General features: G+C 51.3%; 4 protein-coding genes across 4 annotated transcripts; all 4 read right to left on the bottom strand.

Moving 5' to 3' along the window:
• Positions 1-2,284: 2,284 nt before the first annotated feature.
• On the bottom strand, positions 2,285-4,301 carry LOC147971734 (uncharacterized). Its single transcript, XM_087524092.1, has 5 exons — positions 3,905-4,301; positions 3,622-3,823; positions 3,316-3,519; positions 3,059-3,232; positions 2,285-2,978 (listed from the first exon to the last, which is right to left on the bottom strand). Exons 1-5 carry the CDS (start codon positions 4,177-4,179, stop codon positions 2,802-2,804), a joined length of 1,032 nt encoding a protein of 343 aa, XP_087380218.1. The 5' UTR covers positions 4,180-4,301; the 3' UTR covers positions 2,285-2,801.
• Positions 4,302-4,592: 291 nt separating this feature from the next.
• On the bottom strand, positions 4,593-5,503 carry LOC147971735 (uncharacterized). Its single transcript, XM_087524093.1, has one exon. The coding sequence runs from the start codon at positions 5,376-5,378 to the stop codon at positions 4,593-4,595; it is 786 nt and encodes a 261-aa protein (XP_087380219.1). The 5' UTR covers positions 5,379-5,503.
• Positions 5,504-5,596: 93 nt separating this feature from the next.
• Positions 5,597-6,926, bottom strand: LOC147971736 (uncharacterized). Its single transcript, XM_087524094.1, has one exon. It carries the CDS (start codon positions 6,924-6,926, stop codon positions 5,733-5,735), a length of 1,194 nt encoding a protein of 397 aa, XP_087380220.1. The 3' UTR covers positions 5,597-5,732.
• An 8,137-nt stretch (positions 6,927-15,063) lies between these two features.
• On the bottom strand, positions 15,064-16,087 carry LOC125507077 (gamma-glutamyl peptidase 3-like). Its single transcript, XM_087522840.1, has 2 exons — positions 15,407-16,087; positions 15,064-15,331 (listed from the first exon to the last, which is right to left on the bottom strand). The coding sequence occupies exons 1-2, from the start codon at positions 16,085-16,087 to the stop codon at positions 15,224-15,226; spliced, it is 789 nt and encodes a 262-aa protein (XP_087378966.1). The 3' UTR covers positions 15,064-15,223.
• Between the last annotated feature and the right edge of the window lie 252 nt (positions 16,088-16,339).

Below are 16,339 nucleotides of genomic sequence, written 5' to 3' on the forward strand. Positions count from 1 at the left end.
ATGAGTCCCGGTGTGCCCGCCATGGGAAGGAGAGGAAAAGGGCAGCGGAGGCCTGCCTCACTGCCAACATGGCGGAGGCGGAGGTGCTGATGCGGCAGCGTGCTGTCATAGAGGAGGAAGCCATTCGTGCTCGCGGTGTAAATACACGGCAGCAGAGGAACACGCATGCCCTCGCCCGAGAGAAGAATTGGGCGGTCCGTGCAATGGCAGGACTGCCGCCCAAGGCAGAGAAAGAGCACTGTGACGGGTTGGACAGCTCCGGCAACGAGCAGATCTGGCTCAATCCCAACTGCGTCTTCAACCGGTACTTCCGGTACAAGGACGGCAAGGGCGCCGAGAAGGGTAAGGTCAGCGGTGGATGATCTTCTCCACTATAGCGAAACTTGCCAAATTTTGGTAGGCCGATGGCATGTTAGTGATGTAGTAGCCGGACGATGTGTGTAATGCACCGTTACGTAGTTGCATGAGTTTGTATGGATTTATGGTACGGTAGTCGAGGTGTCCGGTTGTGAGAAGGAAAATTTAAGGCTTGACCGGTCAGTGTCCACGGACGCGCCCGGGTGCATCCGCGGACATTTGAAGGGTCGGATTTGTCCAGTCCGACTGTAGATGCTCTAAACGAAAAGCAGTATACATGTTTCCATTGGACTGTTTTGGAGGTACATATATTTCGATGAACTGTGGCTAGCTGAAACAAGTGTCTAGTAAAACGGTAGCATTGTGCTGAAACCATTCAGTCTGTTCTTCTTTCTACTCGTCTGTTCTTGAAGTACCATGTTCTTTTCTTTTTAGAACTTTTTTTCTAGAAGCAGGTCTAGACGAGAAGGACCCAAGCTATTCTATTGCCAACCACTTAGGGACGACAATTACAGAAGAAGAACAAGAGTAAGAGGAGAAAACAAAGAAAAAAGTACCATGCAGCCTCGACACCCGGCCACCGCCACCTCTCCAAAATAGCCCAGGGTTCCTCCTCCTTTCGTTGGCGCCGCCGGTCCGCTTCGTCTTCGATGGCCCTAGGGCGTTAGAGGCGGATGCATCCCGACCACTGTCAGTGGGAGGCACTACCGGACTTGCGGGCTATGCCTACGGCCCAGGGCCGTCGGCATAGGTCCTTTGCCGTCGACATAGATCTATGCCTACGGCCGCCGTCGGCATAGCCCCGTCGGCGTAGATCACGTCAGCGTAGATGTGTCAGACCGTCGGCGTAGTATAGCCGTCGGCATAGGTGTATATGCCGACGGCCGTGGGATAGCCGTCGGCATAGTTTAGCTGTCGGCGTTGTTTTCCGTCTGACGGCAACGGACGGCGCCGTCAACAGCGCGATTCAGGAGACGACACGTGGCAGATTCAGGAGACGACACATGGCGCAGGTATGCCGACGGCTTGGCCGTCGGCATAGATTTCCATCTATGCCGACGACCTAGCCGTCGGCATACCTGCGCCACGTGTCGTCCCCCGGCTTCTCCTGGCGGTAGGGCTATGCCTACGGCAAAGCCGTCGGCATAGATTTCCATCTATGCCGACGGCTTTGCCGTAGGCATATGTCTGCCACGTGGCAGCTCCTGGTTTCTCCTGGCAGCAGGGCTATGCCTACGGCAAAGCCGTCGGCATAGTTTGCCACGTGGCAAGCCCTGGTAACTCCTGGGCGTATATATGCCGACGGCTTTGCCGTAGGCATAGTTTTTTTTTATTTTTTTTTATTTTCCCTGTTTTCTCTTTTCCAATTCATTTGACAACATTTCAAAACAGAACAATATGAAATTATGCAGAAATATGACAATTCATCATGTGAACATACTCAAGTTCATCTAAACATACTCAAGTTCACCATCATCATCTAAACATACTCAAGTTCATCACATCATCTAAAGATCATCACCGATGGAAGTTCATGAACATAAAAGTAGTGCAAGACATGAAACATGATAAAAGTAGGAATATGAAAGGCATGGCACGATGGCCACATGCACGGAATCATGAAGCAAGAGCACCCCCGCCAAAAGCACCACCTCCGCCATAACCACCACCACCTCCGTCAAAAGCACCACCTCCGCCAAAACCGTCATCGCGACCACCACCACTCTGCCAGATCGGAGTGACTGGGGTCGACGGAGCAGGAGTCGAGCCACCGGTCCCCTACATGTTTCAAAAAAGATTCTAACGATAAATATGATATGATAGTGTTTCATGAACGAGAACTAGTTTGCTAGTAGTTAGGCAAATGTACTAACCGAACCATCACTGCCTAGTGCCACCCATTCATCGAATGTGGGCACGTGTGGGGGTTCTCCCGCAGGTGGTGGTGGGGGTCCCATTTGTGGTGGATCCGTGCGGTTAGTCCAAGACGCCAACATAGCCTGAATGTTAGTTAAACAAGCAAACTAGAAGATCAGAAGGAATGAAAGTGCAAAAATTTAGGTTGGTTTTAAGAGGGCAAAACTAACCGTCATCATCTGACGGTTGTAATCATCGTTTGCCTTCACTCGTTTCAAGTACTCCCGCACCTCGAGATTCCTATGCTCGACAAACTCCTTATATGCCTACATAATTTAGGTTGTTTCTAAGTGAGCAATGCTGAAAATAAACTGAGAATGCAAGATAGAAAAAGATAAGGAGGAAGTACTTACAGCATGCTGGCGGGCTAAGGGAGTCTGTGAACGCCCCGTACTCTCTAACTGGCTCGGGTTGCTAGCCCGAAGCCGTGTGTACGAGATTGAAGGAGTGATCAAGCCATCGAAACACGGATACCGGCCATTCTTCTTCCCCTGGATGGCCACCACCGCCGTGTCGTCGATCTGAGACTAGGCGACCTCAGCAACAGGAACATCCGGATGCAACTCCTGATAGTGATGAATGTAAGACCCCAGGTGCTCCTCGGTCTTGCCGTAGTACTGGCTCTCGCCCTCCTTGCGATGACTCCGCTCGCGGGCCAGCTTCCACGACTCCATGTCTGAGAGCGGCCTCTTCAACTTGTCCTCCTACAACGTCAAATAGAAGTCAGCCATACATAAGAACATGACATAAAGAAGACCAAAATGCATCATGCACATAGATATACCTTCATGGCCTTGAAGCCCCAGTGGTTCCTGTTTCCTTGGCCGTGTGTCCCGTCGTCTCCACGGTTAGCCCGGGCCTTGATGCTCTTGGCAGCAAACTCTGCATCGGCGCCGAGCCACCTATCCACCAAACTCGCCCATCCGTCATGCCTTCCATAGCACCAACGAGGAACAACCTATGCAAATTTTGAAAGCATGACATGTGAGCATGAAACATATAGTTGACTGCTTGAAACAATGAAAAGTTAGTAATAGTTACCATCATGAACTGCTCCTTGCTCAAGGTAAGTCGTAGCTTCTGCGCTTGAGTTTTGGGCATCTTTTGGTGCAGGTAGTAGTGGTAGTACTGCGAGACGGCAACCCAGCGCACCTCGTATTGCAACTGACGAGCTTTCTTCTTCGCAGCCGCAAGCAAGACCACGTCGGCTCTGGCCTTGTGCTCGTCAAGAACTCTATAGAGTTGCTGCAATCATGCAAAAACCAGAAGCAAACAAGGCATGAGTTGAGTGATTCAATGATAAACTATGAACGAAACTGAAGACAAGTGATTCAGAAGAGAACTTACCCAAAATTTGGTGATCACGGCCTTAGCGGTCGTCCCGTACTCCGCGTTGCTGCAAGCCTCGTAGTGGGCCCAGCTCGTGGCCAAAACCCGCTGCTGCGGGTCCCTGTCTGGCCGCGGGCAGAATAGGCCAGGCCAAAACTCCTTCAACAGGACAGTGATAAGGCCGTTCGGTTTACGGCCCTTTCCGTGAAGGATCCAGTTTCTGCAAAAGAATCAAATGATTGCCATGTGTACAATAAGAAAATGTTGTCATGTGTTAAAAATATGATTGAGAGGCACTTACTCTGTCCCCACAGGTTCAATGAGCCACTTGTGCTCCTCGATAGAAGGTGGTGTAGGTAGTCCGGCATTACCACGCAGCCACCCCTGCGAAGAACCCGGTGGCAAGTCACCCCACAACGCGGGATCAACCTCCCCTCCACCCTCCTCGGCCTCCTCCTCGCCCTCCTCCTCGGCCTCCTCCTCCTCCTCACCCTCCTCCTCGGCCTCCTCCTCCTCGCCATCAGGAACATACTCCTCCTTCTCAGACTCAGAAGGTGCCTCTGTATAGGAGGGCATCGAAGAAGACCCTCCTATTTCAGACACGGCCCGGAGTTTTTTGCCCCGGTTGCCTCTCCCCCCACCTCCTCCTCCTCTAGGGGCTCTCCCCCCACCGCCTCCTCCTCTAGGGGCTCTCCCCCCACCGCCTCCTCCTCTAGGGTCTCCTCCCCCGACCCCTCCACCTCCCTGTGAGGTGTCATCCTCACGTAGTCGGGAGGGAACCTTGTGGGCTCGTCCACTCCGAGTAAGTCCTTTAAATTTACTGAGGAAACTAGCGCCGCTGGACTTGCCCATGATTATTAAACCTGCATTGAGAAGAGAATAAACAATTAGTAAGGATATCAATTAAACAAGCATACAGGAAAAACATTAATACCAGAAGAGCACATTAAGCATACTATTGTAATGATCATTAAAGGAACTTACATTTTCTAGAACCCATATGAATCATCACTATTGTAATCTATTTGTGGACCGGTCTCATCATCACTATCACGCATATCTTCTTCGTTGTCTGACGGAGGTGGAGGCTCTTCCTCATCGTCAGCGTCTTCATTTAACTTTTCAAGCATAATTATGTCTCTTTGATTCACAACTGCCTCACCATCAATCCGTGCTTCGTCGTCGTTTGGGTCCAGGTCAACATAACCCAAGTCATCATCCTCGTTGTTTCGGACCACGTCATCATGTTCCTCTTGATAGAACACTCCCTCGTATGTCATGGGGTTTATGTTGTAGTAATCATCATCCTTCGGGTCCGGTAGCTTACCATGCGGCGACACCTTGAACACAACTTCCCAACCCTTTAGGTACTCTTTCTGGCATGGGTAAGGCAGATAATATACTTGTGTGGCCTGGGTAGCGGCGATAAAGAGATCAGCTCCGGCATAGACGGTTGATGGTTTAACTTCAACTAAACCAACAGAAGGCGTATGTCTCAGACCCTTTTTGGGGTCGAACCATTGGCATTTGAACACAGTGAGACTTAGGTGTTCGCGGCCACGTTTGAATGTAAGCTCGTATATTTTTCCTACCCTTCCGTAGTAATCTACTTCATTATCTCCTTCAGTGAAGACTCCGGTATTTATGGTTTTGGGATCAGGCCGACTGTTCTGGTGCTCCTCTGTATGGAAGCGATACCCATTCACATCATACTTTTCGCATGTCATGACAACAGGATCAAAACCCATGGAAACCCATCTCAATTCTTCATCCATTGATTCGGTCGGATCATTTCCCTACAAGTTTAATTGAAATTATAGGGTGCATGAGTTTAATTGAAATTATAGGGTGCATGAGTTTAATTGAAATTATAGGGTGCATGAGTTTAATTGAAATTATAGGGTGCATGAGTTTAATTGAAAGTGTGAAAAATTACTTTCTCGATGAACCACGTAACGAAATTTTTCCTTCCATCAGCACCCTTTCGGAGAAGAGCAAGTGCCTCCGCTTCAGAAGGAGGCAGCATTCCCGTCCATTCTTCTTCAACGAATCGACTACAATAAGAAAAGCGGTATAAGAACTAGGCAAAGTGAACATAACGAATTGACTAAAAGAATGGTGCAAAGGTATTACCTCATCCACTCATCCTCAACTTCCTTGATGTTGTGCAAGATATAGAACATGACATCCTCCCACTCATCTCGTGGCATGAGATAAGATTTCGAGCATCCAGCCCTACTACCTTGCCCGATGAATAGAGGCAACTTGGGTTTATACTTGGGTTCTTCTGTATTGTATCGAGACACCTTATTGTGCAACGTGGGAACATGGTCCGGATAGTAGGCTGTCCTGAGGTCTGCCACCTCCTCTAGGATAACTGCCTCAGCTATGGAAGCTTCAATCTTAGCTTTGTTTCCACATTTCTGTCTCAGATGCTTGTTCTGTCTCTCAGGGCCGTACTGCCAACGATTCTGCACAGGGCCCCCCAACAATACCTCGTTCGGGAGGTGCAAAAGGAGATGTGTCATCGGAGTAAAGAAGCCTGGCGGGAAGATCTTCTCTAGCTTGCATATCAACTCCGGCGCCTTCTTCTGCATTTCTTTTATCTTCTCAGGACATACTTCTTTAGCACAAAGCATGCGGAAGAAATGGCCTAACTCCGCAAGCACACGCCAGACCCTCTCGGGAACATAGCCCCGAACCATCACCGGCATAATCCGCTCAATCCATACATGATAGTCATGACTCTTGAGCCCGGTCACTCTGCCCGTTGAAAGATTGACCCCCTTACTTATATTCGACGCATAACCATCAGTGAACTTCACGACGTGTTTCAGCCACTTGAATGTCTCCATCTTATGATCCTTTTTAAGTACGAAGTCAGCATCTGGCTTGAACCAAGATTTTCGACTGCCTGTGGGAGGCTGCATATGTAGACGTGGTCTATCGCAAATATTCTGTTGATCAACTCTAGCATTAACATTATCCTTTGTCTTATCAGGAATGTTGAGGATCGTGTGAAAAAGGGACTCTGCGACATTCTTTTCGGTGTGCATCACGTCTATGTTGTATGGAAGTTTGAGGTCCTTAAAATAGGGAAGCTGCGTGAAGGGGGTAATGTGAGTCCAGTTGTGCGTCTCACCATATCCTTCAAAAATTTTCCCTTTACTTTTTCCTTTGCCCTCGCCCTCGTCTTCGCCTGTGGCTTTGCCTTTGCCTTTGCCTTTGCCGTTGCCTTTCCCTTTGCCTTTGCCGTTGCCTTTCCCCTCACCGGCAGGCTTAAGAGCTTTCAGCTGAGCAAGCACATCCGCACCAGAAAACATTGGAATCTCGTTTACTTCATGGACAACTTTGCCTTTTGTGAAGTTCTTCTTGTCTTCCCTATCAGGATGGTCTGGAGGGAGGAACTGTCGATGCAGGTCAAATGCAACATACTTGCCACCCTTCTTCAGCCAAATGAAAATCAAGGCCTGCATGCACACTGGGCAAGGCATCTTTCCACTTGTACACCATCCGCAGAACAAGAATGGTGCAAATCATCCACCAACGGCTGCATAAACACACTCAAATTCTTCCCCGGATATTCAGGCCCCGGAATTATAAGCGACAGGAACATGGTCTTGCGTTGCATTATGGCGCCGGGAGGGAGATTCAACGGAATAAAAAATACGGGCCAACAGCTGTATGGATTAGACGACATACCATATGGATTGAACCCATCACCTGTTATAGCAATTCTGACATTCCCAGCCTCGGCTGCTTCCTCCGGGTACTCTATATCGAATGACTTCCATGCTTCACCTCCTGATGGATGTACAATTTTTTTGGATTGTACCTTTTCCCTTCCTTGTGCCACTTCATCATTTTGGCAGACTCCTCGGTGATGAAAAGGCGCTGCAATCTTTTTATAAAATCAAGATACCGAAGAACCTTCACAGGGATTTTTAGCTGCTGCTTCTGACCATGCTTATCGACCACCTCAATATACCGAGAGGAACCGCACTTCCTACAGTACTTGTCATCCGCATACTCATGCCTAAACAAAAGGCAATTCTTTGGACAAACATGTATTTTCTCATAGTCCATCGAGAGCGCCTTCATGATTTTCTTCGTGCCGTACATGGTTTTCGGCAGTTCATGGCCCTCAGGCAGGATGTTAGCCCATACTCCCAGAAATGCTTCGAAGCAACCTCGGCTACAGCCGTACTCAGCCTTGACTGCCATCAGTTGCGAGATGGCATCCAGCACAGACAGCTTGGCACCCTCATAGAGAGGTTTCTTTGACGAGGCCAAGATTTCCAGGAAGGCCTTTGCGGTTTCCTCCGGCTCCTCCGGTTCATTCGCTGAATGTGACGAAGGTGTCGGCTGTGCAGCAAAGACATCATCTAGCATGTCTCTAACCCCACCGTCCTCATAACCAGCGACGCGTTGTCGTATCACATCCTCTCTACCACGGTCCCGCTGGGCAAAGTTTATCGGCATATTAAAGTTGGGCATAAATCCATGCGTGCGAAGGTGCTTAGTCATCTCACTCTTATCTCTGCGGATACGCCTCTTACACCTGGCACACGGGCATTCTGGCACCATCCTCATTGGACTACGGAATATCTCTTTCAAAAACACATCAGTTTTCTCGACCCACTCCGTTGTTACTTGATTCCGACGGAAAAACCCACTATACATCCACTGATTATCTGCCATCTCTGCTTTATTGGAAGCCACACAACAAAATTAAGGATTCATTTAAATTACTCACATCAATATTTTATTTTTTACAAGGTTGACGAGAAACGACATTTAATCCACCTACATCTCTAATAGGTAAAGATGGGTCCTAATCCCACCCGAGAATGTGTAGATTGAGTACGTTGTCCATGCTCTACCCCTTTCCGAGACAAAATTTCGGCAGCACCTCCCCGCTGTTCTCCAAATACACGTCTCGGCAAAATGCCGAGAGAATGTGCATCCGGAGAACAATAGGGAGGCGCCGCCGAAATCCTGTCTTGGAACGGGGTAGAGCATGAACAACGCACCCAATCTACATATCCTCGGGCTGTCCGTGGAAAGCGCTGGACAATCCGAAAGAGCTGCGGTGATAAATATGCAATTGAATGCATATTTATCGATGCAACTCTTTCGGACGGGAGACCTAGGTTACGCGACTTGATGTGAAAATTTAATCTAGTGACATGATTAAAATAACGTATGAGGTGGTGGATTTGTAGCTCACCCTCGGATGTAGATGATGTAGTCGATCAGCGAAGGGACAATCAAAGACCAAGAGCTCCAACGTCAATGATCACTCCACCGGAGGCAACACCAGAAATCCTCTAAATTCCATCAAATGAAAAAAATTAGGTCATCACATCACATATAAAGCATCATCACACATCACATCATGTCACAAACTTGTTTTAGCAAGACCAACTTGATGAAGTAACCACTCATCATATCCAAATTTTAACTTTCGTCTCTCCATCTTCACAAAAAAATTACTCTTCCCTCTCATCTCATCTTCACAATACATATATCTATAATATTGAGTATGTATCTAAAAACATAGTAAAACTACACAAATATCCATTCATCTCATCTATCTATCTCACATTGTGCACTTAATTTTTTTCACATTTATACTGTCTTTCATTTCATTCATCTATCTAACATCCATCTATCTAATCATCTATTACTATACATATATATGCATTCATCTACAACATTACTACACCAAAAGGTAAAAAAAATCTTACCTACGGATGAGGGGGCGACCACCGGAACAGGGGGCGGCCGGTCGGGGCAGGGGACGACCACCGGAGCGGCAGGGGGCGGTCGCCGGAGGGGCCGGCCGGTCGGACCAGCAGGGGGCCGGCCAGGCTAGGCCGAGGGCCGGCCGGGGCGGCGTCCACGCAGGGAGGAGGAAGGGGCGGGGCCGGGGTCGAGGAGGAAGGGGCGGGGGCGGCTGGAGCGGGGGCGGCTGGAGCGAGGTGCGGCGGCGGCGGCTGGAGCAAGGGAGGGGCGGGGGCGGCTGGAGCGAGGTGCGGCGGCGGCGGCTGGAGCAAGGGATGGGCGGGGGCGGCTGGAGCGGGGGCGGCTGGAGCGAGGTGCGGGGGCGGCGGCAGGTCGGGGTGAGGGGTGCGGCGGCGGCGCAGGTCGGGGTCGGGGGGTGCGGCGGCGGCAGCTCGGGGCGTGGGTGAGTAAGTGAGTGGATGGGGAAGAACGTGAGTGGATAAGGTCATCTATGCCGACGGCTAAGCCGTCGGCATAGCTCAGGGCGCCACGTGGCACCTATGCCGACGGCTTAGCCGTAGGCATACTTTTTTTTTATTTTTATTAGCCACGTCACGGATCCGCGTATAAGCTTCCCTATGGCCGCAGCTATGGCATATTTTTATTTTTACTTTTCTTATTTTGTATAAATTTTGTAATGTTTTCTTATTTTTTATAAATATTTTAATGTTTTCTTATACATATTTTTTACATGCAGAACATTATTTAAAATGTACCATACATTTTCTTTAATGATTTGAAACATTATTTTTAATGACATGATCTTTTTTTATATTGTACAACAATTTTCTAAAATATCACGTATATTTTTTCTATGGTCTCGTGAAAGGTGATACATAGGAAAGCAACTGACTGAGGGGTACCGTTACCGAGTGCCTGATCCGGTAACTATGCGAGTGCCTGATCCGTCTACTACCGTGTCATCGCCGTCCGTGAGGGGGGCACGCCCCGGAGACACGTGCCGCCTCTTCGGACATGCCACCACACCACCCCGCATGTATGAGGGCCCGGTGCGACGCTCCGGTGGCATTGCTAACCCCCAGGGCCCCCGACCCGCCTAACCCTGTAGCGTTTGACCACGGGATCTAGCCCTTTGACTTTGCACGGACGGGATTTGACCAGTGGACCTCTCCACCCGGTTGTGTTAGGTCAGCCCATAGGAACACTTTGGAGCAACATCTGGGCCAAACCCATAGCTAAATCCACTCTGTGTAGACCCGATGCGGTAGTTTCCCCCCTCCAGGTGCCGGCGGCGGCGCCGTCCGTGAGGGGGGCCACGCACCGGAGACGCGTGCGGCCTCTTCGGACATGCCACAACACCACCCCGCATGTATGAAGGCCCGGTACGACGCTCCGGTGGCATTGCTACCCCCCAGGGCCCCCGTCCCCCCTAACCCTGGAGCGGTTGACCACGGGATCTAGCCCTTTGACTTTGCACGGATGGGCTTTGACCAGTGGACCTCTCCACCCGGTTGTGTCGGGTCGGCCCAGAGGGACACCGGGGAGCAACATCTGGGCCAAACCCACAGCTAAATCCACTCCGTGTAGACCCGATGCGGTAGTTTCCCCCCTCCAGGTGCCGGCGGCGGCGCCGTCCGTGAGGGGGGCCACGCACCGGAGACGCGTGCGGCCTCTTCGGACATGCCACAACACCACCCCGCATGTATGAGGGCCCGGTACGACGCTCCGGTGGCATTGCTACCCCCAGGGCCCCCGTCCCGCCTAACCCTGGAGCGGTTGACCACGGGATCTAGCCCTTTGACTTTGCACGGATGGGCTTTGACCAGTGGACCTCTCCACCCGGTTGTGTCGGGTCGGCCCAGAGGGACACCGGGGAGCAACATCTGGGCCAAACCCACAGCTAAATCCACTCCGTGTAGACCTGATGCGGTAGTTTCCCCCCTCCAGGTGCCGGCGGCGGCGCCGTCCGTGAGGGGGGCCACGCACCGGAGACGCGTGCGGCCTCTTCGGACATGCCACAACACCACCCCGCATGTATGAGGGCCCGGTACGACGCTCCGGTGGCATTGCTACCCCCCAGGGCCCCCGTCCCGCCTAACCCTGGAGCGGTTGACCACGGGATCTAGCCCTTTGACTTTGCACGGACGGGATTTGACCAGTGGACCTCTCCACCCGGTTGTGTCGGGTCGGCCCAGAGGGACACCGGGGAGCAACATCTGGGCCAAACCCACAGCTAAATCCACTCCGTGTAGACCCGATGCGGTAGTTTCCCCCCTCCAGGTGCCGGCGGCGGCGCCGTCCGTGAGGGGGGCCACGCACCGGAGACGCGTGCGGCCTCTTCGGACATGCCACAACACCACCCCGCATGTATGAGGGCCCGGTACGACGCTCCGGTGGCATTGCTACCCCCAGGGCCCCCGTCCCGCCTAACCCTGGAGCGGTTGACCACGGGATCTAGCCCTTTGACTTTGCACGGATGGGCTTTGACCAGTGGACCTCTCCACCCGGTTGTGTCGGGTCGGCCCAGAGGGACACCGGGGAGCAACATCTGGGCCAAACCCACAGCTAAATCCACTCCGTGTAGACCTGATGCGGTAGTTTCCCCCCTCCAGGTGCCGGCGGCGGCGCCGTCCGTGAGGGGGGCCACGCACCGGAGACGCGTGCGGCCTCTTCGGACATGCCACAACACCACCCCGCATGTATGAGGGCCCGGTACGACGCTCCGGTGGCATTGCTACCCCCCAGGGCCCCTGTCCCGCCTAACCCTGGAGCGGTTGACCACGGGATCTAGCCCTTTGACTTTGCACGGACGGGATTTGACCAGTGGACCTCTCCACCCGGTTGTGTCGGGTCGGCCCAGAGGGACACCGGGGAGCAACATCTGGGCCAAACCCACAGCTAAATCCACTCCGTGTAGACCCGATGCGGTAGTTTCCCCCCTCCAGGTGCCGGCGGCGGCGCCGTCCGTGAGGGGGGCCACGCACCGGAGACGCGTGCGGCCTCTTCGGACATGCCACAACACCACCCCGCATGTATGAGGGCCCGGTACGATGCTCCGGTGGCATTGCTACCCCCCAGGGCCCCCGTCCCGCCTAACCCTGGAGCGGTTGACCACGGGATCTAGCCCTTTGACTTTGCACGGATGGGCTTTGACCAGTGGACCTCTCCACCCGGTTGTGTCGGGTCGGCCCAGAGGGACACCGGGGAGCAACATCTGGGCCAAACCCACAGCTAAATCCACTCCATGTAGACCCGATGCGGTAGTTTCCCCCCTCCAGGTGCCGGCGGCGGCGCCGTCCGTGAGGGGGGCCACGCACCGGAGACGCGTGCGGCCTCTTCGGACATGGCATAACACCATCTGATTGTGGTAGGTCATCCGATATATATGAACACTTGGAGCAAAGTCCCCTTCGTATAGACCCGATGCGGTTGTTCCCCATTCCAGTTGCCGGCTGGCGGCGGCACCGTTCGTGAGGGGGGTCACACCGCTCTGTATAGAACCGAAAAATAATGTATGTATGCTTATTAACACATACTATATGTAAGTTAGTTAAATAATAATAATAAAGAAAACAGGGAAGAAAAAGAAAAAAAACTATATGTATGCTTATTAACACATACTATATGCTTATTAACACATACTATATGTATGCTTATTAACACAATCTATATGTATGCTTATTAACACATACTGTATGCTTAATAATAATAATAATACTATATGGGAAAAAGAAAAAAAGAAAAAAAACTATGCCGACGGCAAAGCCGTCGGCATAGCTGCGGCCAGGGCAGATGGACAGCGCCGCGGATCGATGACGTGTCAGCTGTGCCGACGGCTGCCGTCGGCATATGTCCTGGTCGGTGCGCTCTGGATCGGTGACGTGTCACCCGTATCTATGCCGACGGCCACCCATCACGGCCGTCGGCATAGATCTGACGTCGTTAGCCGGCCGTGATGAGTGTTGTCGGCGGGCCCGCATCTATGCCGACGGCCTCTATATGCCGACGGCAGCTGTAGGCGTAGTCTGGGATATGCCGACGGCTGCTATGTGCCGACGGCTGCTGTCGGCGTAGACGGGAATAGCCCGACGGCCATTGTACGCCGACGGCCAGGACCTAGCTGTCGGCATAGCTCTGGTTAGGCCGACGGTGGCCGTCGGCATACATTTGGCTGTCGGCTTAGAGCCCTGTTCCGGTAGTGAGGGTTCCTTTTTAGACGTTTCTTTGAGTTTTGTTAGTGTTTTTGTCCTTCTCAGGAAGACAAGACAGTGGCGGCTTCCTGAAGATGGAACAAGGTTCTCCCTGTGTTGCCTCCGTCCTAGTGGTGCATCTAGCATCGTCCAAGGGCGTGTGGAGGTGTGTCTCCGGCGGATCTCATGGATTCAGTCTGTGAAGGTGTTTCGTGGATCTACTCGGATTCGGTCTTTGTCCGTTTATGTTGGTGCGTCTTCAGGTTGAATTCTTCCGATCTACACATTTCTTCATTGGCGGTGATTGATATTCTGGTGCGCCGGTCCTTTGCAGTCGTAGCACGACGATGTCCCGACTGTCTACTACAATAAGTTTTGCACGGTTTCAGCGAGGGAGGGGCAATGTCGGCGGCGCGCCTTCGGCTAGCTTTAGTGCCTGTAGTCGTCACTAGGTAGTCTAGGGACTTGGATGTAATTTTATTATTTCTGTTGTTCATTATACTGTCATGATTGAAGATGAATAGATTGGAAGTTTTCTCGCAAAAAACAAAAATAGGAGATGTATTTCGAAAGCTTATCCAGCACATATTAGTCTATGTTGTATGTTTGACATCTTCTATATCTAAATAGATAGCCCCTACTAACATATTTCTCTCAACATGCAAGCATGCCACCTCATCACACAACAAGAATGGAAAAAAGGCACACTTCCACTAACCTATTTCTATCAACATGTAAGCATGCCACAACATCATGCAACATATACGAGAAAAGACTCACCCCTACATGCCAACATACATGATAATTTTCATTTCATTATGTTATTTATATTTAATAAATACTTTACTAGTTTTAGCTCTTATATTATTATTCAAAATGTTCTTATTTCATGCGTTGAATATCACTGAAAAATGTTGCGGAACATTCCCGCAACAACGTGCGGGGCATCATCTAGTTCTGTGAATGTTCATGTTCGTACAAGTTTTGCATCACATTTGTGCAACATAGGTGATGTACGTTGCAGAATTTTTTTGCTTCACTATTTTTGCAATATGGGTGTTGTTGCGGGAAAAAATTCGCAACACACACAATGTTGCACAAAATATTTGTATTTTTTTTCCGTCTTCATTTTCTGCAATATGGGTTTTGTTGTGAAAGGCAATTGCAATAGACATGGTGTTGCAGAGAGAGACGTAAAGACACGAGTACACATACAGAGAAGGCGGCGAATCGCTCGTGTGCAATCCGCCGGCTGAAGGCAAGCGTTTTCCATTGAAGAAACTGTCGCCCTAATACAACTAAAACTGCCAAGAAGAACATTTGAAACGCCATACCCTCTCTGCGAATGATCGCCAGTTAGCTTTTTCATAAATTTATATGCCGCGGCCAAACGGGATTCCCAAAATAAGAACCAAAAGTCAGCATATCGTCTGCTTGTCCTTGAATCTTTCTGTCCCTGCCTCATAACTGTACAACATTTTTATTTTCTCTCTCTCAAAAAAGAAATGTACAACATTTTGTCAAAAAGATAGATGTATATAACAACAACAACCTGTATGAGTCGGCACATAATCTGACGACCAAGCTTTGTCCAATCCAATACTGCAGATAATCATCTGGTATTAACACCACGCCGCTTGTGTCAGTAGATGGTTTATTTATGACCATACATCTGCACCATGCTAGTACAATTCTTCAGCCTTGAGGAATGTTTTGCAGAGGTTGAGCCAGAACTCCCTGTCAGGGCTAGTAGCCTTCAGCTGCCTCTTCACGTCCTCAGCGAACGACACCTGCAATGTGCAAAGTGGCAAATCAGATCGTATCATGGAAGAACGATGGCAACATAGCTAGAGGGAAGCACTCACGGTGATGGCTTGGCTGGTGGAGAGGCGGTCGACGAGGCTGAGGAGTATGTCGCCGGTGTACTCCGGGTGGCCCTGGATGCCCAGCACGTGGTCGCCGACGCAGAACATCTCCACACCGGTCTTGTCCGATGACGCCAGCACGTCAGCGCCCAGAGGCGCCTCCCAGACCTCATCCTGGTGGCACTCGGTGATCTTGGCGTACTGGGGCAGGTCCTGCAGCGCGTCGAGGAACCTCCACGGCGGCAGCGTTGCCGCAATGTCCACCTCACGGATACCTATGTCCCACCCGCCTCTCTTGGCCTTCCCGACGCGGCCGCCCAGAGCGCGGCATATCACCTGGTGGCCGAAGCAGATGCCGAGGACACGCTTCCGGGCGGCGACGGCCTCCTGGACGAGTTGGCACAGCCGCAGTATCCACAGCTCGTCGGCGTACGCGTCATAAGGGCTGCCGCTGATGACGAAGCCATCGTATCGTCCGACGTCGTCCAGGTCGGGGAGCTTCCCGTCCACCGCCCGGAACATGTCCCACTGCTCGCACACGTCGCCAGAGCCAAAGGCACTCACGAAGACGTTGAAGTAGCCGCCGTACACCTTGAGCACGTACTCCGAGTCCCGCGCCGCCAGCAGCAGCGCGTACCTCCTGCTCCTCCTTGGCTGATCATCAGCTGCCACAAACTTCATGGCGGACTCCGGATCAGTTCTTTCAGCAGGAAGGAGAAGCTAGACCACGCAGGGCTGAGCTTATAGCGCTTTGCTAATGAGTAGGATTGGCTGTAGTGATTGATCAGCTGGAGACGATCGCTGGCATTTATAGAGGCCGGTCGGAAGCTGGGGAGAAGGGGAGTACGTAAACACGAGGAGTGAAATACATGCTCGCTTGGGAGAGACTTCTTTTTGCATGGTAGAATTCTTGGTCTGACACGACCAATGCAA

Source organism: Triticum urartu, chromosome 5A (genome assembly GCF_056163025.1).
Source record: "Triticum urartu cultivar PI428250 chromosome 5A, HENAU_Tu73, whole genome shotgun sequence".
NCBI lineage: Eukaryota > Viridiplantae > Streptophyta > Magnoliopsida > Poales > Poaceae > Triticum > Triticum urartu.